Source organism: Phycodurus eques, chromosome 6 (genome assembly GCF_024500275.1).
Source record: "Phycodurus eques isolate BA_2022a chromosome 6, UOR_Pequ_1.1, whole genome shotgun sequence".
Lineage (NCBI taxonomy): Eukaryota > Metazoa > Chordata > Actinopteri > Syngnathiformes > Syngnathidae > Phycodurus > Phycodurus eques.
In genome coordinates, this window is record NC_084530.1 from 11984685 (window position 1) to 12011421 (window position 26737).

Consider the following 26737-nt stretch of genomic DNA (forward strand, 5'->3'; position numbering starts at 1 on the left):
GCCTTTGAAACATGCACAGCAAAGACATTGCATTAGTAGAAAACAAAGTTCTGTATACTTGTTGTAACAAACTTTGCGGGAGGAATTGCAGTCCAAAGATTTTGTTGTTGCTGTTCTAGTTGAATGTTCTGTAAGTATTTCCATCTTTAATAGCACAGACTGTCCTCTCAGCTCATTGCAATTGGCATCGTCTGTTCATTTTAATTTCTGTATGTGTATTTTAGCATTCCTCCATGTGAGATCAGCCTGTATGGGGTGGAAAAATATATTGTACACTGTGATTTAACCCTGGAGACACCGACTTTGGAACATCATACAATAATATACTTTTGCTCTGTAAGCCTGTGTGTTTTTCTGTCTCCTCCTTTAGGTATAGAGTGTGCCACAGTGCAATCTCTTCAATGCCCCCCTACCCCCCAACACACACACACACAGACACATACACATGATATGCTCTCTGTAAGGTTTATGCCCTAATGCCATAATGTATCTCATATTCATCGTTGGCACAGGAAAGGCTTTATGGTGTAACTTATGACTATTTATCACAATTGTTAATTTGGCTCAATATGGCAGCCAAGCATATGCTTTACAGAGAATGCAAGTGTTCACGTGCATCAGTTTTATTTCTTTGCAATACAATTTGCACCACACACGTCATCACACTGATGTATTGAAATCAAATTTTGTCTTCTCAAATTGTGTGTTTTACCTGATCCACTCTTCACTCATGTCAAGTCCGTGAAAAAATTAAATCTTTTTTTGATAAAGGACAAAGGGGACTGGATGTATCCAGTGTGTTTTTCAGTTGTATTGATGTACTGTTTTTCTGTTGCTTGGTACAGTAGCAATTACCTCAGTCCCACTATTTATGGCTTTCCAGACAATATTGCGACCATGAGTTATTGCATTTTGCTGTCTTTTTCCCATGCAAGTTGTTTATCTCACTATGAAACACTATTAATATGGTGTCATAGTAGTTATATTATGTATTTGATCTGTAACCCAAATTATTTGAAGGCCTGTAATGATGATGATGAATTTTTTAACAAACATTTGTACATTTTGTATGAGGTATTACTAGGTATACTTTATAAAGTAGTGCAATTGTTTCCTTAGTCCCTTACCCTGTCTTTTGTATTGCAAAAGACGGTTCAATAATAAATGTATAACATTACATCGTCTTCTAAATGTTTTTAATTTATTTCTTTTTTTTACGTATTCAGTCTTTCATCCTGTTTTACTTGTGCTGTTTACAACTATCCTCATAGAGGCTGTGTATAATGGTATTCACGAGGACCTGGTTCATATATTAAGATTTTCAGCGCTACATAATACAATAATGTACCATTAACGAGCAATGTGAAGTACAATTGATGCGCCTCTCACTATATAGACCAAAAACATCAGATTACTTGTGTTTTAGTTTGTTTCGTCAAACACGTCAGACGTGCTCTTAGGACAATCCTTGGCTACTATGTAAAGGTATGTATTATTCTGGTACGGTTGATATGAACCCACGTGTTGATTATTTTATAAGATAATAACTCGTCTATGTCTAATCTTGATTAGAGAACGCTGCTTGTTTCCGCTGTCATAAATGTATGACGACTCGGGTCGTTTAGTCCGAAATGGCGAAGACTCAACCAAAGATGTTCCACACGAGCTTGAACGCAACAGCCTCGGGGTGCTACTTGTCTTTTACTGCGACGATTTGACTCGCTATATATTGTTCTTTAACATTCCCATAGGCTGCCATTGCAACCTGCCAACGTCTACAACAAAAGTAATATTTTTGTGCGGTATTAGTGCGACGTTTTGTGACAGAATCAAAGGGAATTCGAATTCACGCTGGAGTACACTAAATGGTCAATGTTTTATTTATTATCACGACCAATTTGTTGGAAACGTCTTCTGTCATTTGGTCAGGGCACTCACTGATTTTTTGTTCTGAACGTGTCGGCATTCGACTTAAAATTGCGATAGAGCACTACACTGCTTCAAACGCGTTATTAGGATTACCACATAGTTTCCAGGCAGAACACGCCCAGCTCCAATATCACTGGCTCTGGGGCACGCGTCGGTGCGCTAGGATTGGCTGCTGTATCCCGGTAGAACACGCCCTACTGCTTCCAGACAAAAAAAGGTGACAAGTGTGGCTGTTCCCACTAACACAAACCCACTCTAATCCTAACCTTAACACATCCTAAACCGCCTTCAACCCCAACCCTGGCCCTAAACCTAACCATAACAAACTTTGTTTTTATTTCGTACAAATGTGATACATGTTTGGGATGGTCGTCTCGTTACATCTTCATGCAACGTGGGAGCCAATCACATAGGGCGGGACGTGTACCGCCAGGAAACTGTGTGGGAATCCTAATAACTCCTTTCAGTCAGGCACGCAGGTTGGTGACGTCTAATGTCCGCGACTCGTCATCAATAGCTAACGACAGAAAGGCAGCGACATTTCCGTCAAAAAGGTCGACATTATAAACCCGTTTTTCTTTAGTGGTGAAGGTAAGTCGTTTACACACTAAGGACGTTGCAATTATTTTAGAGATGCGTTAACGATATAATGATAAATTGGTGTGTTTTAAAGCAACTTCACCAAGATAACCGTGATCACAATTAGCTAGCAACGGCAGTGCTACAAACGGACGCTAGCCTAGCCTTTTTCGACGTATAACATTTGTATGAAGTTAATATGCCTTTAACTAAATCAGTACGTACGCACGCAACCATTGATGTTTTAAGCTACACAACAATCATACTACCGAGCAATTACTGCCTTTGGAGTAAAAGAGTAAGAGTTTCCAAACACAGGTGATCGCGTCGATCTGAGCATGGCGGCTAGATGGGACGAGCACCAGGCTTATGATGAGCTTCTGCACTGGGACAACTTCATCCAACAAGGCCACCGGTTACGCCCGCATGAATTTGACAGGTAAAAATGAATGTTTTTTTTTTTTTTTTTTTTTGCTGAAGGAGAACTGTGATAAAGTGTTGCACATGTGGATTGTTATCAATGTCATCTACAAAATGTGTGCAGATTCTTGTTTGATCTATGGGAATATACTTTACAGATATGAGGATCTGCGTTACTGGTACGACTGCCGGTGCTACGAGGATGAGCTGAGACATTACCACGACTACATTTCTACAATGGAGACAACTGTCGATAATCAATATAATAAGGTTCCTCCGTTACCTGTCACGTCAAAGACCTAATGACCCAAAATCTTGATTTTTAGATATTGATTCTGATTCCTCAAAGCTGTTAATTACCATAAATATATAAGAAAAATACCCTTCTGCTAGTTTATCTGGTGCATGTAGCTTGTATTGGTGCACTTCCTAAAGTTAGTACTGTACTAATATTCCACTCCCAATTCTATGTGAACTGTGTGTGATTCAACAGAATAAATATAGTTAGCCTAATATAAATAAATCCAGTGGTGGGCTATTGTCGCATTTCACACAACTGGGCACTGATCACTTCTCCTATTCAGGGAAGCTGGAGTCTATCCCAGCTGACTTGGAGTGAAAGGTGGGCTACACTCTGCACTGGTCTCTAGTCAATCAATGGGCATTTGAAGAGCATTTTGAGTGGGAATTGATCCCTTCTCTGCTGCACAAAAATAAACCATGTAAAGCATGACAGTACTATGATTGCTTGGCCTTGTATCATTTGCTTCTCGCTCTAAGTCAGCTGGTTTTGGCTGAAGGGAAAGTTGTTTAGAAAAAGGACTAACAGATGGGTTACTTGATGATGAATAATTAATTTCCACAAAAAGCTTACATATTCTTTTTCCATGTCCCCCCCCCAAACCAAAGGTTGGCTCACCAAACCAGATGCACTCTGGGCCAAACGACCGCCGTGTGATGGCCAAACACTCTGAAATTTATCCCTCTGCTGAGGAGCTAGAGGCGGTGCAGACAATTGTCTCACATGTGGAGTGTGCACTAAAGGTTGTATCTGAGAAAATTGATTCCCAGAATAAAGGAACTCAAGAGGAAAAAAGGTAAGTTACCCCAATGTTGTATTTCCAATTGGTTCACATGGTAGTATTAATCCCATGCTCTTTCAACACCCCCTTTTTATATGTTGAAAGCGCTAATCCACAAAAACGTATAATGCACGGCATCATGAGGGTGGGCCTGCTGGCCAAGGGACTCTTGCTCAAGGGAGACATGAACCTGGAATTGGTGCTGCTTTGTTTCACCAAGCCAACCATCACAATGCTTAACCAAGTGGCTGAGAGTCTAAGGGCCCAGTTAGAGGTACAACTGCAACAACATGGGAGAAAAGCTTTTTAATTGCATGTAAAATCATCAGATGCATTCTACAGTTAATGACAATGATGCACAGACCGGTATTTTCCTCTGCCATCCTATTAAGTCTTTTAAAAAAATAACTATATTTCCCTTTAGATACTCTTAATAGTATGTAGCCAAAAGGCAGATTAATATTATTTTTTTGTACTTTAATTTTTTATTTAATTTGATTGATTTTTATTTATTTTTTTGCTTCTTCAAAATACCTGTCTTCATATAGGCATGGCCTAAAGTGTTGTTCCTCTTTGCAACAGATTGAGTCAGCTGGTTTGTACACAGTGGATCCTTGTCCAAAGGATGCAACCATCATAGTGGAAAGCACCAAGGCGCTGGCCCTGACTCTCACCCTTCATCTCACGTCACCCCAAGTCAGGGTGGAGGCTCAAGAAGAAGGTGAGTGTACGAAACGTTCTACCACAGGGCTGATGTGTGTGCGTGAATCCTGGACTGTTGCACTGACCTAGTAATTAAAACGCCACCTAAGTTGTTATTGTATCACATGTTGCACATGTTGATGACAATGCCTCTCAGTTCGTTAAAAAAAAAAAGGAAGTTATCCTTAAAAGTAAGTCTTCCCACTTGTGCCCACGTGCAGCAAAACTGATCACCAAAGTCAGACCCTTCTAGTCTTGGTAGAGCGTCAGCTATGTGAAGGATGAGTCACATTTTGTTTTTGATGTTAAAAGTTCTGGTGAATTATTTGGATCGGTAAGAAAGCGTTGACTTAAACCTCACACGAGGAGACGTTCTAGTCCTGGTGCAGTTCACCACATTGAGCAGCACTGTGACTGGTTAATTTAGTAATAAGTTATGAGCAGTAACTTTGTGTGCTGCTGATGCTTCATGGACCAACATTTTTTACCTCCAGATTCTGCAGATTGTATGGTCCCTAAAGCGCCCTGGCAGTGAACCTGATCAATAGCTCATATATCTATGCAGTCCAAACCCCGAAATTCCCATTTTTGCTTGAGACTTTCAGTGTTTCTGGAGATGTGTGAACACAACTGTGGTAACACACATTACAAATTGGCAACTAACTACACAAAAAAGCATAGTTCTGTCACCTGCTGGCTCTTTGATCATTTTGTTTTTACAATCCTAGTCCAGGGATCTCATTTGTGCTTCCCACGTCTGAGACACACATAAATTAGCAGGGACAAAGTACGGTCAGTCTGCGTTTTACGATGCAGGGCTATGGTTTAGTACTCCGTCGTGTTGCTGGAAATCCAGCGTATGAATTATTATAATTTTTTTGACGAGACAGGAATCTAGAGTGCAACTAATTTGGTTGCATATGTGCCCCAATATCTGAATGGTGCTGCAAAAAAAAAAAAAAAGCAGAGGGTGCGTACAGGTGCCCAGTCATTTGAGGGGAAAAAAACATTTCCACGACTTGAAAGCAGACGCATGAAACCTGTTGTGGTGTCTTCCAAAGCCAAACGCCACCATGATGACATTGACATTTTGGATTCAAGCCAGATGAACATGGCCATCCCGCTAACACCACTAGCTGGTATGTCGAATTTGTATGAAGTCCTAACAAAGACAAGACGACTTAAAACCTCAGTGATAAAATCAATTTTAAACACAACCATACCACCCAATTTCTTCAGCTGGGAGCAAAAAAAAAGTGGGACATTTCCTGTTTCCCGTCAGCTTGCAGTTATGGAACCCTTTACCCAACAATGCAAATAGAAACGTGACAGCGTATATGCTGCACATATGCTCATATTATATACAGTATAGTGTTACTCACTATTATAAGAGATGTAGCCATTGAACATATTGACAAAGGAGCATTTAAAGAAAGGCTGCAGACTTTTGAAAATTAGTACAAGTTTTGAATCAAAACAGGCTTGCTTTGGTCTTGCATTAATGTTGCTACTTGGCACTTTTTCTTAGCTGGAAACTTGATTTTCAGGATATTTCCTTTTTAAGGCATCAATGAGTGTTTACACCTCTGTGCCAAATGTTTAATATTTAAGTGCAATATTTGTGAACGAAGCCTGAGTCTTTTTTATATTTTTCATCGAAGATAAGGATGGATATTTATTGCCCTACATTACAATATAAATTTTCAGTATTCTTAGAATTTGAATTAAAAGTGAATTGTTCTTTCAACGATGTACTTGCATTATTATGCTCTGTCATTCAATCAGTGGCATAAACATCAACAATACTATCATTTATCGTGATAGTTTTTTAAAAATATATCGCCCTACAATATTTGCTAACGTCACAGGCCTAAACACAATGTATTGAGAGAGAGAGAGCAAGAGCAATGGATAACAAGAAAATATTCTAGAAACAGTATAAAAAAATAGAGTAACAACTGCAATAAAAATCTGCAATATAGTGGCACCACGAAGCAAGAACCATTATTTAGTGGAGAATTACTGTGTCTGTATTCCGTGGTGATGTGTTACAATGACGTATTGTTCCTGGGCTGGGACTCATTGTTTCCATGACATGTGCACCCCGGGACACACACGGTCTCAAGTGTAAAATGATCTATGCTCGTGTAGTAATTGAGCTAGTGGTAAAGAAGGAATTGTTGAAAATATGTCCTGTCATCAGTTTTGCTGCAGAGTAGAGCAGACGTGGAGGTTTTACCTGTGCTTCACCACTGATTGACTTGTAGTTTGTCAAGTTTTTATTTTTTAGGACAGCTGGACCTTTGACCAACTGGACATGCTGTCTCAGGATGGGGGGAAAGCAACCCCCCGAGCCACTGAGCTGAGGGAAAGGGGGTCTTTGTTGCAATTTTACACAGCAAAACAGTGTGCCGTGTGCGAGCAAAAACAGGAGGGCACAATTACAATGGAAATGTTATGATAAATGACCATTTCACTCAAAGATGTGCTTATGGCTATTAGACCTCCTCTCCCTGCTGCTCCTGGTTTGTGGAAGGCTGCTGCTCCCTGAGCTGCAAGACAGAACCAACCCCCTTGGTCAAACTGTACCTTTTCTTCTTACTCCACCTCGTCAATAGAATTGCGAACAGACAACGATCTGCCGGACGTTCTGGACAGACAGAAATGCCTAAGTTCCTTGGCGTCTCTCCGCCACGCCAAGTGGTTCCAGGTTTGCATTCACGTCATTACTTGTACGTAACGTTCAACTGTATCTTTGAATGCCTTTGATTTTCTCTCCCTAAGGAGAAAAACAAACATTTTAAGTGTCAGTTGCTGTAGTCGATCATCTTTAACGTGTCGCTTTGACTAGTTGGAGTCATGAGAAGGGATCTGCTCCCTCATACCAAATTTCAAACCTAGATGTTCCTTTTTGATCACAACTGTCAACGCATCTTAACAGTCGTTGATTTGCCAATTATTTTCTTGCCTCTGTGCTGTGCTCTGAGTCTTTGGAATAAATTAGTAAAACGAAGAGTGGAGATGGTGCAGCTCATTTTTAACTCAACTACCTTATTTGTGTCTTCAGGCCAAAGTCAATAACCTGAAGTCTGCCGTTGTTGTGATCCGGGTCTTGAGGGATTTGTGTATTCGTGTTCCTACCTGGGCACCACTCTCAGGATGGGTAAGCAGACCTCTGAATATATATTGCAGTTCCTGGCTGAAGTATTCACACCCTTGTTTTTTTTAATTTTTTTAATTAATACTTTTTTTGTTACTTTACAGCCTCTAATTAATTTTCTTAATCTGAAATGTATTTGATGGATCTGCACAAAATATTATGTTTTTAAGTGAAATGAGAATTACATATATAAAAGCAAAAATATACTGAAAATTGGCATGTACATATTGCTGCTCTCGGGCGGAAGCCTCATCAACACTTAAGATTAGTCAATAATTGGTAAAAAAATATATAATAATAATAACACACATGGGTACTAACCAATAGTATTGATGTGTTAAAAAAAAATGAAATGGACTAAATTTGGATATACGATGTTTCGGCCCGACGCCAGCGAATTATGTATTCATCCCCTTTGTTCTTAAGCCCATAAAAGACTCTTGATACAACCAATCACCTTCAAAAGTCACATATTGAGTGAGATGATGTCCACCTACATGCAGTCTTAAGTGTCGAATGATCTTTCATTATATACACACCGGACTTTACACCGATTTTATCGGCTTAATCGGTATCGGCCGGTAATTAGCATTTTATGCTGATCGGCTTTAATGTCATAATTCGCCGGTCATTGATCGGCTCCGCAAAAGACATTTACTCCGCGTCACCATCGTGCACAGTATATTTGAATCCAAAAGCTAGTTTATTTTTAGCCTTGTCGTGTGTCTTAGTAGTACTGTAAATATCTGACTGCCAATAGTTATTTAAAAAAAAAACTTTGCAGCCTGTAGAATGTTATTCTGCCCTCACTGAGCGTGCTTTAAGATGTTTACTGACACCCCAGTTGTTTACTGTAGAACTAAGCGCTCAACATAAATATTTACCATAATTTTATATTTAAATACAAGGCCCATCGTTTTAGTAATCACCAGTTTAATGCTAACAGTCAATGGAAAACTCTTATTAGACAGGCTAGCTAATATTAGCATTTGGTCACGGGAGGGATGAATGCAGCCCTATGGGGGGCACAAGCCAGTGCAAACTGTAGGCCGGTCCCAAGCCCGGATAAATGCAGAGGGTTGCATCAGGAAGGCCATCCGGCTTAAAACTTTGCCAAACAAATGAGCGTTCATCCAAAGAATGCCATACCGGATCAGTCGTGGCCCGGGTTAACAGCGTCCGGTGCCATCAACCTGTAGGGCGCCGGTGGAAATTCAGCTACTGTGGGTCGAAGTCGAAGAAGAAGAAGAGGTGGAAAGCGGGTTCTTTGGCAGAAAGAGAAGAGAAAAGCACAGACCCTAGAACTGAATGTGGGGACTTTGAATGTTGGGACTATGACAGGAAAATCTCGGGAGTGGGTTGACATGATGATTAGGAGAAAGGTTGATATAGTGTGTGTCCAGGAGACCAGGTGGAAAGGCAGAAGTTTAGGGGTAGGGTTTTAAATTATTTTACCATGGTGTAGATGGGAAGAGAAATAGAGTCAGGGTTATTTTAAAAGAAGAGTTGGCTAAGAATGTCTTGGCCGTGAAAAGAATATCAGATCGAGTGATGAGGCTGAAACTTGAAATTGAGGGTTTTATGCATAATGTGATTAGTGGCTATGCCCCACAGGTAGGATGTGACCTAGAGGTGAAAGAAAAATTCTGGAAGGAGCTAAACGAAGTAGTTCTGAGCATCCCAGACAGAGAGAGTTGAGATTGGTGCAGATTGTAATGGACATGTTGGTGAAGGAAAGGGAGGTGATGAAGAAGTGATGGGAAAGTACAGCATCCAGGAAAAAGGAACCTGGAGGGACAGATGGTGGTAGACTTTGCAAAAAGGATGCAAATGGCTGTAGTGAACACTTGTTTCCAGAAGAGGCAGGAACATACGGTGACCTACAAGAGCGGAGGTAGAAGCACGCAGGTGGATTACATCTTGTGCAGTTGATGTAATCTGAAGGAGTTTACCGACTGTAAGGTAGTGGTAGGGGAGATTGTGGCTAGACAGCATAGGATGGTGGTGTGTAAGATGACTCTGGTGGTGGGGAGGAAGATTAGGAAGGCAGAGCAGAGAACCATGTGGTGGAAGCTGAGACAGGACGAGTGTTGTGCAGCTTTTCGGGAAGTGGTGAGACAGGCTCTCGGTGGACAGGAGGAGCTCCCAGAAGACTGGACCACTGCAGCCAAGGTGATCAGAGACGCAGGCAGGAGAGTACCTGGTGTATTTTCTGGCAGGAAAGGAGAGAAGGAGACTTGGTGGTGGAACCTCACAGTATAGGAAATCATACAAGGAAAAAGGTTAGCTAAGAAAAAGTGGGACACTGAGAGGACAGAGGAGAGGTGAAAGGAATACATTGAGATGCGACATTGGGCAAAGGTAGACGTGGCAAAGGCCAAACGAGAGGCATATGATGACATGTATGCCACGTTGGAGACCAAATAAAGAGAAAAGGATCTATACAGGTTAGCCAGACAGAGGGATATAGATGGGAAGGATGTGCAGCAGGTTAGGGTGATTAAGCATAGAGATGGAAATATGTTGACTGGTGCCAGTAGTGTGCTGGACAGATAGAAAGAATACTTCGAGGAGTGGATGAATGAGGAAAATGAGAGAGAAGGGAGAGTAGAAGAGGCAAGTGCGGTGGACCAGGAAGTGGCAATGATTAGTAAGGGGGAAGTTAGGCATTAAAGAGGATGGAAAATGGAAAGCCAGTTGGTCCTGATGACATTCCTGTGGAGGTATGGAAGCATCTAGGAGAGGTGGCTGTGGAGTTTTTGACCAGCTTGTTCAATAGAATTCTAGCGCGTGAGAAGATGCCTGAGCAAGGGAGGAAAAGTGTGCTGGTGCCCATTTTTAAGAACAAGGGTGTTGTGAGCCACACAATGAAGTTATGGGAAAGAGTAGTGGAGGCTAGACTTAGGACATAAGTGACTATTTACAAGCAACGGTTTGGTTTCATGCCTAGAAAGAGTACCACAGATGCATTATTTGCCTTGAGGATGTTGATGGAAAAGTGCAGAGAAGATCTGAAGGAGCTACATTGTGTCTTTGTAGCTCTCGAGAAAGCCTATGACAGAGTACACAGAGAGGAACTGTGGTATTGCATGCGGAAGTCGAGTGGCAGAGAAGTGTTAGAATAATACAGGACATGTACGAGGGCAGCAGAACAGTGGTGAGGTGTGAGAGCAATGGGGAGTGTGGTCAGGAAGTGAAGAAAAGGGTCCAAGCAGTTTGGAACAGGTGAGGAAGGTGTCAGGTGTGTTATGTGACATAAGACTCTCTGCTCGGATGAAGGGCAAAGTTTATAAAACAGTGGTGAGGCCAGCCATGATGTACGGATTAGAGACAGTGGCACTGAAGAGACAACAGGAAGCAGAGCTGGAGGTGGCGGAAATGAAGATGTTGAGGTTCGCTCTCGGAGTGACCAGGTTGGATAAAATTAGAAATGAGCTCATCAAAGGGACAGCCGAGATTCGATGTTTTGGAGACAAAGTTAGAGAGCGCAGACTTCGATGGTTTGGACACGTCCAGTCGAGAGACAGTGAGTATATTGGTAGAAGGATGATGAGAATGGAGCTGCCAGGCAAGAGAGCTAGAGGAAGACCAAAGAGAAGGTTGATGGATGTCGTGAGGGACGACATGAGGGCAGTTGGTGTTCGAGAGGAGGATGCAGGAGATAGGCTTACCTGGAAAAGGATGACGCGCTGTGGCGACCCCTAAAGGGACAAGCCGAAAGGAAAAGAAGACTGTCACGGGAGGGATTTACCTTTTTAAATAATGAATATTCACACTCAAACGCCGTCGTAACTCATACAGACAGGTAATATAGCAATACTCACGGACATATATTCTTCCTAATGTGAAAAACAAGTTTATTCACGTTCTATCACAAGTTTTTAAAAACTTACAGTAAACAAGTAGCTCCATGCATGCATAGCACCACACTGCCCCTAAGAGGGCAAGGTGCACACAGCAGCAACCACTGATAGTCATTGACTATATAAAAAGACACGCTTTTTTCCTCACTATAACATGAAATCAGACTAAACGTTTCCTGTTTTAGGTCAATTAGGATTACCAAAATTATTTCTATTTGCTAAATGCCAGAATTAAGATTTATTAGACAACTGTAATAGACAAAAACAATACAGTATGACTAAAAGCATTGGCACGTGTTTAGCCATGAATGTATTTATTTTTATTAGTTTTTTTCAATTTCTGTTTTAATATTTTACTTGTTACTAATTTGTTTTCTGGTTCTTTTTAGTTATATTTCAAGTTGAGTTTAGGTAGTTGAATAAATACAAAGTTTTTAAATAAATGAATCGTGTTTATTAATCACGATTTCAGTAATCAAAATAATCGTGATTATTTTTTCCATTATCGCCCAACTCTAGTGTAGCGTCCCCTACCCCCTTCACAGTGTGCAGGTGTGGAAGAGCTGCGAAGCACACCCAAACAAACATGTCAGAACATATAGCCAATAGCACTCAGCATAATTAAATTGGAAAAATGTACTGATAATCTATACGATCGTGTCGGCAGTGATTGACAGATCTCACTCTCGGATTATCGGTACCGGAAGCTGCAGCATGAAACCCTGATCGCTCCACCCCTAATTATACATAGAGTGCACAACATCAAGACACAAGATAAGGTATTGCAGCATCGTCAGTGCTAGGTAAATATTTTAATAATTTTGTAATTAATTTGTTTTATGTATTAAAAAACGTATTTCACTAATTCTGCCAGGGGATGTAAATTTATGAGCCCAACTGTACATTATGCAGTCATCCCTGTCATATTGGAATGAAATTGTAGGCTCCACCTTTTTCATAGCCTCTAGGTGACGGTGGCATATTAGAATGAAAGTGTACACTTCTGATAACCTCTAGGTAGTGTTGGCATATTGGAATTAAAGCTTTTTCATAACCTCTAGATAGCGGCATACATTTATAAAATGTGAGGGTTTTTTTCAATTTTCTCCTATACCTATGTTTAATGTGCACTTTTGACTTTTTATAATTTTTTGGGGGGGGGGTGCACATTCTTCATGAGAAATTACGGTAAACATCGAACTTGTATGATTAAAATTTCAGAATTCACTTTACAGTGTCTTTAAATTTTAAGCATTGGCGGAGGTCTGCGCTTTGAGTGTTGCATTGTGGTCCTGTGCTCTGTTCCTGCACAGCCTCTTGAATTGCTTGCAGAGAAGGCCATCAGTACATCTGAGAGGCCACTGGGCCCAGGCGAGGCTTTCCGCAGGGTTCTTGAGTGTCTTGCCTCTGGAATCCTCTTGGCTGGTAAGCCTTGAACTTCTCTTTGTGACATCACCAGAATTGAATCGGCTATGCTAATTTGACTTTACATTTGTACTTAGATGGTCCTGGAATAAAAGATCCCTGTGAGAAGGAACCCGTTGATGTCCTTGGAAGTCTCACCCAGCAGCAGCGTGAAGACACAACTCAGAGTGCTCAGGTAAAATGAGGCTGCATGTTGAGGTTGGCAATAGTACCTGCACAAGTGTCCAAGTGTCCCCTCCAAAAGTATTGGCAAGGCCAATTCCTTTTGTTTTTGTTGTATACTGAAGACATTTGGGTTTCAGAGCAAAAGATTAATATGAGACAAAAGTTCAGAATTACAGTTTTTATTTCATGGTATTTACATCTAAATGTTAAACAACTCAGGACAGAACACTATTTGTTTGAGCCCACCCACTTTTTGAGTGACCAGAAGTATTGGAACATGTGACTGGATGTTTCTAGTTGCTCAGGTGTTGCGTTTGGGATTGATTGTTTAAACATTAGTGCTTGTTTTTGGCTTTGGGTTTCACCTGTGTAAACTGCATTTGCTGTTGAGCAAACAAGAAGACCAGAGAGCTGTCTATGGGAGAAAAGCAAACAATGTTGAAGCCGAGAGAAGAGGGAAAATCGATCAGAGGTATTGTACAAACATTGGGCAGGTAAATACAAAAATGTTGAATATTCTGAAAAAGAACTACTACTGTACTGAGCAACAGACATCGAACAGGTCGGCCAAGGGTATCAACAGTACTTGATGACAGAAACATTGTGAGAGCTGTGAATAAACACAAGTCAGAATAAGTGATAAGACAAGACAAGAATAAGACAAGTCAGTGACCTCACTGCCAACCTCCACAGGACAGGGGTGAAGATATCACAAGCCACTGATCGAAGAAGACTTCGAGAGAACATACATGCAAATCAGTCGGCTTTCGGCGAAATTTGCCATTTTCAACTCAAAATAGGCCATATACATGAATCGTATAGATCCGATCAGTTTTTCCTGGCTGCGGGGGGTCAATTGGGTTTAAGTCAGGGCTCTGGCTGCGCCATTCAAGAACAGTCACGGAGTTGTTCTGAAGCCACTCCTTCGTTATTTTAGCTGTGTGCTTAGCGTCATTGTCTTGTTGGAAGGTGAACCTTGAGCCCAGTCTGAGGTCCTGAGCACTCTGGAAAAGGTTTTTGTCCAGGATATCCCTGTACTTGGCCGCATTCATCTTTCCTTCGATTGCAACCAGTCTCCCTGTCCCTTCAGCTGAAAAACACCCCCACAGCATGATGCTGCCACCACCATGCTTCACTGTTGTGACTGTATTGGACAGTTGATGACCAGTGCCTGGTTTTCTCAACACATACCGCTTAGAGTTAAGGCCAAAAAGTTCTGTCTTGTTCTCATCGGACCGGAGAGTCTTATTTCTCACCATCTTGGAGTCATTTATGTTGTTTTTTTTCGCAAACTCTGGGTAGGATTTTCATGTGTCTTACACTGAGGAGAGGCTTCCGTTGGGCCACTCTGCCATAAAGCCCCGACTGGTGGCGGGCGGGCTGCAGTGATGGTTGACTTTCTAGAACTTTTTCCCATCTCCCCACTGCATCACTGGAGCTCAGCCCCGGTGATCTTTGGGTTCTTCTTTACCTCTCTCACCAAGGCTCATCTCGCCCGATTGCTTAGTTTGGCCGGATGGCCAGCTCTAGGAAGGGTTCTTGTCGTTCCAAACGTCTTCCATTGAAGGATTATGGAGGCCACTGTGCTCTTAGGAACCGTAAGTGCACCAGAAGTTTTTTTTGTAACCTTGGCAAGATCTGTGTCTCGCCACAATTCTGTCTCTGAGCTCTTCAGGCAGTTCCTTTGACATCATGATTCTCATTTGCTCTGACATGCACTGTAAGCTGTAAGGTCTTATATCGACAGGTGTGTGGCTTTCCTAATCAAGTCCAATCAGTATAATCAAACATCGCTGGACTCCAATGAAGGTGTAGAGCCATCTCAAGGATTATCAGAAGAAATGGTCAGCACCCGAGTTAAATATGTCACAGCAAAGGGTCTGAATACTTATGGCTGTGTGATGGTTCAGTTTTTCTTTTATAAATCTTCAATAATTTCAACAATAATTTTTTTTTTCTAGTCAATATGGGGTGCTGTGTGTACATTGAGGGGGGGGAAAGGAACTTAAATGATTTTAGCAAATGGCTGCAATATAACAAAGAGTGAAATATTTAAGTGGTCTGAATACTTTCCGTACGCACTGTAAGTCTAGTTCACCAATCAAACGACACAAGAAAGTCACATGACCTCACACGACGTCTTCCATTGGGCTTCCCGGACATAGGTATTCACACTAGATAAGCCTGCCCCGCTGATCATCGTGCGTACGTGGCAGCCATGTTGGGGAGGTTGTCGTTACCATGAAGGCAACGGCGCGCTACTCGTGTTTCCATTTAGACGAACAAAAACAACAGCTTTCATACATAGTAGTATTTGCCTGGCACTGTCTGCCCAAATGTGGATATTTCAGCTCACTTATAACTTGAGAAAACAGTGTGCATTATATTGCAGATGTTTTTTTGTAGTTCCGACTGTGCATACACACACATCAGAATTTGCACATTCACATTTCATTTTATAATTTTTTTTATTGATGCTGTGGTGGTAAAAAAAAATCAGAAGTTACTATTTACTCAGTACTTGAGTAATAATTTCACTGTGTATTTTTTACTCAAGTTTTTGGACTACTTTTTACCTTTACCTGAGTCACATTATTGTCAAGTAACAATACTCTTACTTGAGGACAATGTTTTGCTACTCTACCCACCTCTGGAGCGGACCTCCTCTATTGCCATTTTTACGTTTAAGCAACATTTTTGCTCATCAGATCAGCCAGTGTCGTATTTGTTGCACTAGTCTTTTGCCTTTTCACATTGAGGTGCTGCGAGTCATGGCCCTGGTTGTGGTCCCAGCGGAACCGTGACGCACACGTAACATCGGCGACAAGAGCTGATACACTGGTATGTCTTGTATTAATTAGGAAACACTCCTACAATTATCCAATTAGTTTATATTGTAAATGTATTAAGCGACAGAGCGATGTTAGGGATTATGTCACAACACCTAATGAACTAACTTCAAATTCAGAAATGGCCAATAAAAACAGAAAAATATTGAACTTAATATTTTCCGGCGGCACGGTGGCCGACTGGTTAGAGCGTCAGCCTCGCAGTTCTGAGGACCCGGGTTCAATCCCCGGCCCCGCCTGTGTGGAGTTTGCATGTTCTCCCCGTGCCTGCGTGGGTTTTCTCCGGGCACTCCGGTTTCCTCCCACATCCCAAAAACATGCATTCATTGGAGACTCTAAATTGCCCGTAGGCATGACTGTGAGTGCGAATGGTTGTTTGTTTCTATGTGCCCTGCAATTGGCTGGCAACCAGTTCAGGGTGTACCCCGCCTCCTGCCCGATGACAGCTGGGATAGGCTCCAGCATGCCCGCGACCCTAGTGAGGAGAAGCGGCTCAGAAAATGGATGGATGGATGGATATTTTCCCGGAGGATGCATTTGGGATTAGCCTTTGAAGTTGGTAATAGTGAAAAATGAAGTGAAACAGGCAATGATTTTAGTCAATTCTTTTCCAGAATGAGAGTGCTTAAAGAGGAGGATGCTCTTGATGTGGCACAGCTTGAAGCAGGCATTAGGTGCAGGTGCAGATGGGCCTGGCTCAAGTTGGAGGCCAGAACAAAAAAGCAAAGAAATGAGGCAAATTTAATTTTAATCATAAATCTGTACATCATGTACTTGAGTGGTGTATATATCTGTGTGAATTATTTTTTTAATTTTGCCTTATTGTACTTCCAGATTGCTTAATTTATGTTAAAATAAAAAAAAGATTCTCTGCAGGGGCCTGTGGGATCCCCCCAGACACCACTTACAATGTTTTTGTTTTTTTTTTTTTTTTTTTTTTATGGGTCACGTTTTTTCACGCCTTTGGTGCTTGCATGTCTGAGAGAAGAAATATATATGGCCATACCAAAAGATGCAAACCACTCATCAGCAAAAAAGAATTGGAAGGCCAGATTGGATTTTGCAAAGAAGTCACAAAAGAGGCCAAAGTATGGAGAAAGAAAGAGAGGATCTGCTTATGATCCAAAACACACAAGCTCATCTGTGAAGCATGGTGGAGGTAAGGTCATGGCTCACTAGTCTTTGATGATGTAACTCATGATGGGAGCAGCAGAATGAATTCTGAAGTCTACAAAACCATTTTGTCTAGCAATTTACAGAAAAATGCATCCAAACTAATTGGGAGAACCTTCATCATGCAACAAGACAGTGACCCAAAACACATTTCCAACACAACAAAGGACTTCATCAGGGGGGGAAAAGTGGAAGGTCTTGGACTGGCCAAGTCAATCAAAGGATCTTAACGTAATAAAGCATGCATTTTATCTCCTGAAGAGTAGACTGAAGGGAGAGACCCTCAGAAACAAACAACTAAAAGAGGCTGCACTAAAGGCCTGGAAAAGCATTCCAAATGAAGAATGCAACAGTCTGAAGTCAGCGGGTCGCAGACTTGATGCAGTTATTGCAAGTAATGGTTATGGCCCCAAATATTATTTTTTTAACTTAACGTGAATAACATTTAATGTCTTTTCCAAGGCTTTTCCGCACTTGAAAAGTGGGTGACTTCAAACAAAAGGAGCTCTGTCCTGAATTGTTTAACACATCTAGATGTAAATACCATGAAATAAAAGCTGTAATTCTGAACTTTTGTTTCATTTCTTGTGATCTGAAACCCAAATGTATTCGGTATACTACAAAAACAAATGAATTGACCTTACCATTCCAATACTTCTGGAGGGGACTATATATTCATGTTATTTGTTTTTTTCTTTCTGTAGTTGGCATTAAGACTGTGTGCCTTTGGGATGATGTACAAAGTTTTGGGGATTGAAGCTAAACCTGGTAGGCCTTGGAAAAATCTAGGAGCCAATGCAAAAATCTTCCCAGGTATTTTTCTGCTTTTAAATGAAATCGCAGTTTTATCTCTCATTTTAAATGTTTCATTGTATAGTTTTCTATTCAATGCAGCCCAAGTAGACCCGGCTAGACCCACTCCACCGGCAAAGAGATCCTACACCGAAATGGCAACAGGAAAGGATGGGTCGTCATTAAATAGCAAACAGAGGAAGTTCCTCAAATTCCAGAAGCGGTTTCCTCGGAAATCATGTAATATTTGACCCACTATTTGTCTTGCACATGAACACAAGACCTCCTTTAAAATGTGTACACTACTTAAAGGGTTCAACCGAAAATAGAAAAACAAAGCACCACTAATTTTTTTGTCAGTATGTTATTCCAGAGCTGTCAAATGTTACAGAACGTCCCTATTTTGTTACAGAAATCACTGAACGTTGACTTGTTACAGCCGTAACGCTCATTGTTCCGAATATTGGGGGGGGGGGGGGGGGGGGTTGAACAATCTAGCGTCTGACATTACCGGCGCGTCTTCTTGAACAGCTTCTTGGTGCACGCTGTTTTATCACGCACCTCGGCTGCCAAGCCTCGGAGGCGATAGTTCTTTGCGTCTGGTGTCAGCGCATTGTAAGTCACTAATCATCGCCTCCACGGTAGCGATTAAGCTACGCTTCTTACAAGTGTCACAAAGGGAGGACAAAAACAGGCTAGGCGAAGACAATGTCAAAGCCGCGCGAGTTGCTCTGCTATTGTTAGATGAAGTCGCAAAACATTGAAATAAGAGATTTGGCGAAATAGTACACGTCAATTAAGAAGTTAATCTGATTTAATAGACTTGCTTTTTTTATTATTTTTTTGTTACCAAGGATGAAAACAGAATTGGCAATGGCAAAATGAGCCATAGAGACACATATTTTTGATGGCATGTTGAAATCTCATATATTGGTACTTCAGGCTGCAACTGCATCCGGCATTACAATGTTGATGTAATAAAAACATTAAAATGACATACTGAAGCCATAATTTATTAAAGATTATGACTCCCATGATACTGTTTAAAATATGGAAATTTGGACAAATTATTCTGGAATGGAATTTTTATGGATTGGCTGCTCTGTTTTAAATCAAATAACTGCTTCTTCTAGTGACAGATGATCTGACCATGAACGCTGTGATGCGTCTGAACCAGTACCGGCCAGGCCTGGAGTACCGCCTCACATCTCAGACAGGTCCAGTCCACGAGCCAGTCTTCACCATGGCTGTAGATGTAAATGGGAAAACCTATGAGTCCACTGGACCCTCAAAACGAACAGCCAAGCTTAATGTAGCCACTAAGGTAAGTTTATTTTAATGTCAATAATGTAAAGGCAGCTCCCACAAGCTAAACGGATTTGTCTTTCATAGGTCTTGCAAGATCTCGGTCTTCCAACAGGCTCAGACACTAAGCCAGAGTCCAAAGCTGAGGATGGTCAAGAAGTAACATCTACAAGTGCTTCTGCTGCATCAGATGATGTATGTTGAAGCTCTGCGTCCCCAGTGCTTTTTTCAAAATGTGTTCAGTAAAATGACCAAAACAATATCATTTATCATACCTGAACTAAAGGCTTTCACTCCTATGTGTAACTGTGCTATTCACCTGTTAAAATAAACAGAGTGCTCAGGGTCCTATCTTGACCAAGAATGGGAAGAACCCTGTCATGGAGCTGAATGAGAAAAGACGCAGTCTTAAGTATGAACTATCTGCCGAGACGGGCGGCTCTCATGAGAAGTGCTTCGTCATGGAGGTGACCTGACAGCATCTCTCACACAATCCACACTGATGCTTAAAAAGTCAACAATGGCCAGTCATACCTGTCACCATCTGCCAGGTGGATGTTGATGGACAAAAGTTCAAAGGGAGGGGGTCCAACAAGAAGGAGGCAAAGGCCTACGCTGCTCTTGCCGCTCTGGAGAAGCTATTCCCAGAGACCCCGCTCATGCCCAAGAGAACGTCAAAGAAGCTCACTTACACTGACATGGTAAGAAGTAAGAAACATTCTCGAGCAGATTAGAAATTGAATTTCCCTCTCTGGATACAAATTTGAATTGTAATGTAAAAGAATCGCTCTGATGAGAAATAACACCAGGGGTGTAATAATAATAATTGGAAGTTGTTCCCCGGCCCCGCCTGTGTGGAGTTTGCATGTTCTCCCCATGCCTGTGTGGGTTTTCTCCGGGCACTCCGGTTTCCTCCCACATCCCAAAAACATGCATTAATTGAAGACTCTAAATTGCCTGTAGGTCTGACTGTGCGTGCGAATGGTTGTTTGTTTGTATGTGCCCTGCGATTGGCTGGCAACCAGTTCAGGGTGTACCCCGCCTCCTGCCCGATGACAGCTGGGATAGGCTCCAGCACGCCCGCGACCCTAGTGAGGAGAAGCGGCTCAGAAAATGGATGGATGGAAGTTGTTCATACATGCAAATCAGTCGCCTTTTGGCGAAATTGGGAGGCTGGGGGGCGTCACAGCAAAGGGTCTGAATACTTATGGCCGTGTAATTTGTTTTTCTTTTTTAATCAGCAAAAATTACGTTTTTTTTCTGTCAGTATGGGGCGCCGTGCGTACATTGAGGAAAAAAATTTACTGAAATGATTTTAACAAATGGCTGCAATATAACTGAAAAATATAAGGGCGTCTGAAAACCTTCTGTACCCACTGTATTTAACTCGGGTGCTCCATTTCTTTTGATCATTCTTGAGATGCTTCTTCACCTTCATTGGAGTCCAGCTGTGTTTGATTAGGAAAGCCAACACCTGTCTATATAAGACCTTACAGCTGTGCTTGTCAGAGCAAATGGAAATCATGAGGTCAAAGGAACTGCCTGAAGAGCTCAGAGACAGAATTGAGTCAAGGCACAGATCTGGCCGAGGTTACAAAAAAAATATGCTGCACTTAAGGTTCCTAAGAGCACATTGGCCTCCATAATCTTTCAATGGAAGACGTTTTGGGACGACCAGAACCCTTTCGTCCGGCCAAACTGAGCAACCGGGGCAGATGAGCCTTGGTGTGAGAGCTAAAGAAGAACCCAAAGATCACTGTGCCCGACAGAAGCCTCTCCTCAGTGCAAGACACATGAAAGCCCGCATGGAGTTTGCTAAAAAACACCTGAAGGACTCCAAGATGGTGAGACGTAAGATTATCTGGTCTGATGAGACCAAGATATAACTTTTGGGCCTTAATTGTAAGCGGTATGTGTGGAGAAAACCATACACTGCTCATAACCTGTCCAATACAGTCCCAACAGTGAAGCATGTTGGTGGCAGCCTCCTGCTGTGGAGTTGTTTTTCAGCTGCAGGGACAGGACGACTGGTTGGAATCAAAGCATCATTCCTAAAAAGACTCATGGCTGTATTAGCTCAAAAGGGTGCTCCTACTAAATATTGAGTAAAGGGTCTGAATATTTATGGCTGTGTGATAGTTCAATTTTTCTTTTTTAATAAATCTGCACAAATTTCAACAATTCCCTTTTTCTGTCAATATGGGGTGCTGTGTGTCCATTACTGAGGGATAAAAATGAACTTAAATGATTTTAGGAAAAATTTAAGGGGGTCTGAATACTTTCCGTACCCACTGTATAATGCATTTTTACGATGCATGATTATGCTTTACCCATATGACCAAAACATGAAGTGTTATCTGTATTTTGTTAGTTTTTTTTCAAAGAATTATTCTGAAGTTAAGCACTTTATTTGAACACGTAATGCTTATTTTATTTACTTATTTTATAATTATTTATTTTGAAATTCATAGCCCTACTATTATTGAGCAAATTGAAAACACATTTGTGCTCATATTTTTGATTACCCATGCAGAATTTGTAAGATGGGCCAGGCGAAACACATTTATTTTAATGAGAATCAAATTAAACGGTCAAGCATTTCATAAAAGCATTATTATTAAACAAACCATAAAGAAATTAATAATGGTGGTGGTTCAGTCATCAGTCATATTTAAGAAAAAAATAATAAATTTTTTTACAAATTCTGCTTGGGTATGTCAACTCATGGGCACAACTGTACATATGCAGTCATATGTACCGAGGTCATATTGGAATGGAAGTGTAGGCTGCACCTTTTTCGTAACCCCTAGGTGGCGGTGGCATATTAGAATGAAAGTGTACACCTTTCTCATAACCTCTAGGTGACAGTGGCATATTGCAGTGTTCATCTTTTTCATAACCTAGATAAAATGTTAAGGTCTTCCCCCCCCCCCCCTATTTTCCTCTATACCCATGTATAATGCGCACTATTGATTTTTGACATTTTTTGATGCGCATTATACATGAGAATATACGGTAAGTCACACTGACCTAATCATCAGTGGTTTTGCTTTCAACAGCACATCCCAGGCTTTGGCACTATTCGTGGGATCCCTTCAGATTCCGGAGCACCCGACTGGGGCCCTGGCAGAGGTCGAGGCAGAGGCTTTTCTTCAGGACCCGTTTACAACAAGAGTAAGGAATTCTATTCTCTCACTTTAAAAAAACAAAAAGACTTAATAGCTCATGAGTGAAGTGACTGATTATTCCCTTTATTTTAAAAGCCAACTACAGTTATGAGAGCAAATCCAGTCAAGGTTATCGTAAGTATCTCCTACCCCTCTTTCCTTATTTTATATTTTGTACTGCTCAAAGTAACTGATATACCATTGCTGTGCAAATCAGTCTATTGTGACAGTCAAATTTAACAAAACACATATCTCTAAATAACTCTTGCATTGCAACCTGACAGCATCATTAAATGTCACAATGATGCGTGATTTGCTGCAGTACACTTCGAACATGACAACAATCCAGCATTTGTTTCTATTTCCTTGTTGAACTATCCATGGCTGTCTTTGTGAAAGATGTCACCATATGACTGCATGTGTTGTTTCTACTAGCTACTGCACAAAACCAGGTACTTGTAGTAATGTCGTGTATGTAAAATGTAGTGTAGTGTGTCAAGCCGATACCATATGGGCAATGCTAGTGGGTTGAGATAATTTTACCTTGTCGCTGTACCTGAGGTTTATACTCTCTTAATATTATACTACACACTCTCCACTGTTGCAGTGGTCTTGTTTTTTTTCCCCGCTGGCCACTGTCTCCTCTCGGGGAAGAAAAAAAATCTCCTAATTGTAGCCAGAAGCCAGATGACGGGAAGTACAGATGCACTCGTTCTCCTCCATGTTTCATTCTGATCGACACATTCAATGCAGTGTGGTTTTCGCATTCTCTAGCTGTATTATGTTAAAGTGGAAAACCATCTGCCCCAAACTAAAGTGAGAAGAGCTGAGTCTTGTACAGTTTGAAGCTTGTTTACAGTAATTTGGTTCTCTGGTCTTAATCAAAGGAGGTTGGGGTGGGAGATAATTGTATGTAAAGACGTAACTGCATTTGTGACATGCAGACCTTTCATGACATTATGACCACGTGCCAATGCAAGAGTCTGCATGTACTTGTAGTTTGCAGTGTTGTAGAGCTAAACTACATTATCTTTAGGTTTTTCTTATATTGTCATTGCCTCATTAAGGCATATGAGTGTTATAATATTGGAGAAAACTAGCTGTATGATGTAGTACAGTTCTACACCACTGCAAACAGTAGCATCATTTGTTTTAAATTTTATTATACTGATTGGAATTCCTCAAGGGGAAATTCAACTTAAACTCTGTCCAGTTGCGATCAATTGCAATGCACTGAGAATTAAAATACCTTGATGAATGAGAATATTCATTGGCAACTTATAGTCTATTGTTAGTTTTGCACACAACACATGCATGCATCAAAGTAGAGATTCCCTCCTGACGAGACTAAATTAGTAATAGTAGTTTAGGTAGTAATTACTTAGTTGGTTATATTGTTGTGGCTAGTCTGGGGCTATTGTGCCACAAAACTTGAGCTTCCAAAAGCAGTAATGCTGTCTTGAAGATGTCACTGAGATAACAAATAAAAAATCGGCCAAGAGTTTCCCGTTGCACACACAGATGCCGATAATGTATACCGCAATAAGATTGCAGCTCTAACACCTACTCTGTACTCAAATGAGCAACTTTTGACAAAAGGAACCAGGTACGTTTTACCACCTTGTCAATGGAAGACTAAGTTAGTGTGACAGTTCTTGGATTCCATATGCATCCTGCTGTCATTTTAGTATTGGTTCTGTATGTATTTTTGAAAGCTGAGACCCAGCTTGGTGTGCACTAGCGTTCATTTAATAGCATTCACAGTTGACACTTGAGCAAACAAACCACAGTTTTGGAAAGATGACGTCAGTTCTTTTGAACCCAACAGAATCTGTCACATGTCAACACACCCAGTTGGGGACATGGAAAATGCTACATGGAGAGATTGAGTAGTGCTGTGCTGCAATTAGTTCTGAGCCTGAGCTCATAGCCTACTTATAGCAAATAAATTTTCCCCATTGAAATGAATTGAAATGCCATTAATCCGTTCCAGCCCCCCAATAAAACACATTTTGGTTTGTTTTTTAATAAAGAAAAATAGCACTATATTGTAAAATATTTAAAAAAAAAAACATGAATGAGAATGTAAAGAAATAAACTGGTTTTATAAAGCGTAACTAAGTCGAAAGTCACAAACACACACACAGTTTTGTGTGTCTGTGTGTGTGTGTGAGAGACTTTAAAGGGCGTGGGCTAGTCAGTGACCTAAAGAATGCTGACTCCAGCTCGGGTTGGCCATTTACCACGTGGATAGATTGTGGGCGTCTTCTTCACTTCATGCTCCTTGCGTGTGTTTTTATTTTTTGTTTATCCCATTCAATAAACAGCTGAACGTGTGTCCGCGACTGTCTCTCTCCTTTTTCCTTTTTCCACTTCATTCAAGTGGAAGCGCATCTGAACCTCGCTCATAATTCAGGTTTTAACTTGAAAGCCAAAGCAAAAAAATCGACCAAGTGATGACTCGTAACTCTAAAAACTGATGTATCGGCATTTGTAAGGCAAGGTAGCACTGTATTTGAGACACTGTTGCGTATTCTTCAACATGACTCCTTGGTTTCTTTCAGATAAACTGTATGGTAACAATGGAGCTGGGACCACAGTTGCCACCAAAAGTGCTGCCACTGTTGATTCTGGCAGCACAGGAGGCACTACTGGCTACGGCACATTTTACCCCGAGACCAGCGCCACCACCTTTTCCTCCCCGCCCGTCTCCAGTACCAGTACCAGCACAAGCACAGCGGCAAGTTACAAGTCGATGCCCCCGCCTGCTGACCAACAGAGTCCCTACAGTTATGGCTACGGCGAAGAGAAGAAGAAGATGCTTACTCAAGGCCCGACTGAGGTTTCAGCACAGGGAGGCAACTACTCTATGTATAGCACCACTTACCCCAGCACAGCTCTGGGGAACCAAGTGTATAATAATTATGGTGAGTATAAGGCTACCGATAGCCATCTTTTATTCTTCGGTCTTTCAGTACCTTGTAATTTGTATTAGTGAATGGCTCCAACATGCTAATTTGATGTCCCTCCACAGGTTGGTCGAACCAGTCAAATTGGAGCAGTCAGCAGGGTTATGGCTCCTACCAGCCCTACGGAGGACAAACCCAGACCTCGTTTCCTGGAAACAGCGGCACAAATTATTAGTCATGCTCACGTACAGCCTTTCTCAGCTCACTGGGCCACAAAAGTTCAGTGTTCACCCTTGATGAGGATCCCGGCACACCACTTGTGAAGAGAAAAATCTTTAAATGTCTCTCATACTGGAATGTTGTTTGTTTTGTCACCACAAGTCATGTTTGCGTTTGTTACATCTTGTTCCCTGAAATGTTTTTAAATATAGATTACCAGTTCTGTATGCCTGTGTCATAGTTTTGATTTAAAGCTGTACTATAACTATAAGCTTGTTCCGCATGCATTTGTCCAGCTGAGATTTTGAGTTACTGTCAGAAACTGTATGAAGCATTCTCTTAATAAATAACTTTCATTTTAAAGCAAATTTGCTGCTCAGCAGTGGGAGTAAGTGTGTCATTGGAATTAACCCATTCTTTTGTCCCTTTACCTTAAAACAAGGTTAACCTGAACTTCTGTTAAAAACGCCCAACATATCTCCCCACATTAGTGCCCCTGGAAGTGTTTGGCAACAGTTACGAGTTGCGGCTTCTGCACACTGCACAGCAGGCTAACGTCACAATAGGTGTTACATGAAGTGCGTGGCCTGTATGTCAAGGCATGTTATTAGTAAAACATTGGGAGAGGTGATTCTAAAGTCCACTGGGAAAACAAAAATAAAAACATCCTCAATTGCAAGTTCTTAAAGTGATGACAGTCCTTAAACTGGACTTTACTCATCTTCAAGTTGGAAATATAGGTAGTTTTGGAGCATGTGACCAATCTTTGTCTGCCGTGTTGGCGTTTGAGATTAGGAGGATTCTCTTTGCAAACAGTCAATAAGCACCGGAACAGAACAATGCGTTGACATTTCAAGTATTTATTTTGTATTTATTTAAAAATAAGGGTTACATTAAGTCATTTCAAAACGATGTTAATCTTCAATACTTAGTTGGGAATCCCTTTGCTTTAATCACTGCCTCGATGTGCTGTGGCATTGAGGAAATCAGCCTGTGGC

The 26737-nt window shown here is 41.3% G+C and overlaps 2 protein-coding genes across 5 annotated transcripts in view; both read left to right on the forward strand.

Annotated features, from left to right (window-relative positions):
* rnf38 (ring finger protein 38) overlaps window positions 1-1123 on the forward strand; it is a 25110-nt gene extending 23987 nt beyond the window's left edge. Inside the window, exon 13 of the mRNA XM_061679799.1 lies at window positions 1-1123. This exon is cut by the window's left edge and continues 293 nt beyond it. The gene's annotated coding sequence lies outside the window, so the exon portion shown is untranslated.
* Window positions 1124-2383: 1260 nt separating this feature from the next.
* On the forward strand, window positions 2384-26107 carry LOC133403673 (interleukin enhancer-binding factor 3 homolog). Of its 4 annotated transcripts, XM_061678790.1 has the most exons (20): window positions 2384-2520; window positions 2827-2947; window positions 3087-3198; window positions 3838-4025; window positions 4116-4284; window positions 4593-4731; window positions 7331-7422; window positions 7780-7875; window positions 13049-13160; window positions 13238-13335; window positions 18052-18160; window positions 18242-18379; window positions 19273-19463; window positions 19532-19639; window positions 19780-19911; window positions 19996-20145; window positions 22504-22618; window positions 22708-22746; window positions 25176-25538; window positions 25646-26107. In XM_061678790.1, exons 2-20 carry the CDS (start codon window positions 2847-2849, stop codon window positions 25753-25755), a joined length of 2562 nt encoding a protein of 853 aa, XP_061534774.1. In that variant the 5' UTR covers window positions 2384-2520; window positions 2827-2846; the 3' UTR covers window positions 25756-26107. The 4 variants fall into 4 exon arrangements, with proteins under 4 accessions (XP_061534774.1, XP_061534775.1, XP_061534777.1 ...); XM_061678791.1 differs by lacking the exon at window positions 22708-22746; XM_061678793.1 differs by lacking the exons at window positions 19780-19911; window positions 19996-20145.
* The last annotated feature ends 630 nt before the right edge of the window (window positions 26108-26737 follow it).

Coding starts and splice junctions, on each gene's coding strand:
- LOC133403673 (XM_061678790.1), top strand. CDS start 2,847: ATGGCGGCTAGATGGGACGAGCACCAGGCTTATGATGAGCTTCTGCAC. Junction 2,948..3,086: donor CGCCCGCATGAATTTGACAG/GTAAAAATGAAT, acceptor TATACTTTACAG/ATATGAGGATCTGCGTTACT. Junction 25,539..25,645: donor CCAAGTGTATAATAATTATG/GTGAGTATAAGG, acceptor GTCCCTCCACAG/GTTGGTCGAACCAGTCAAAT.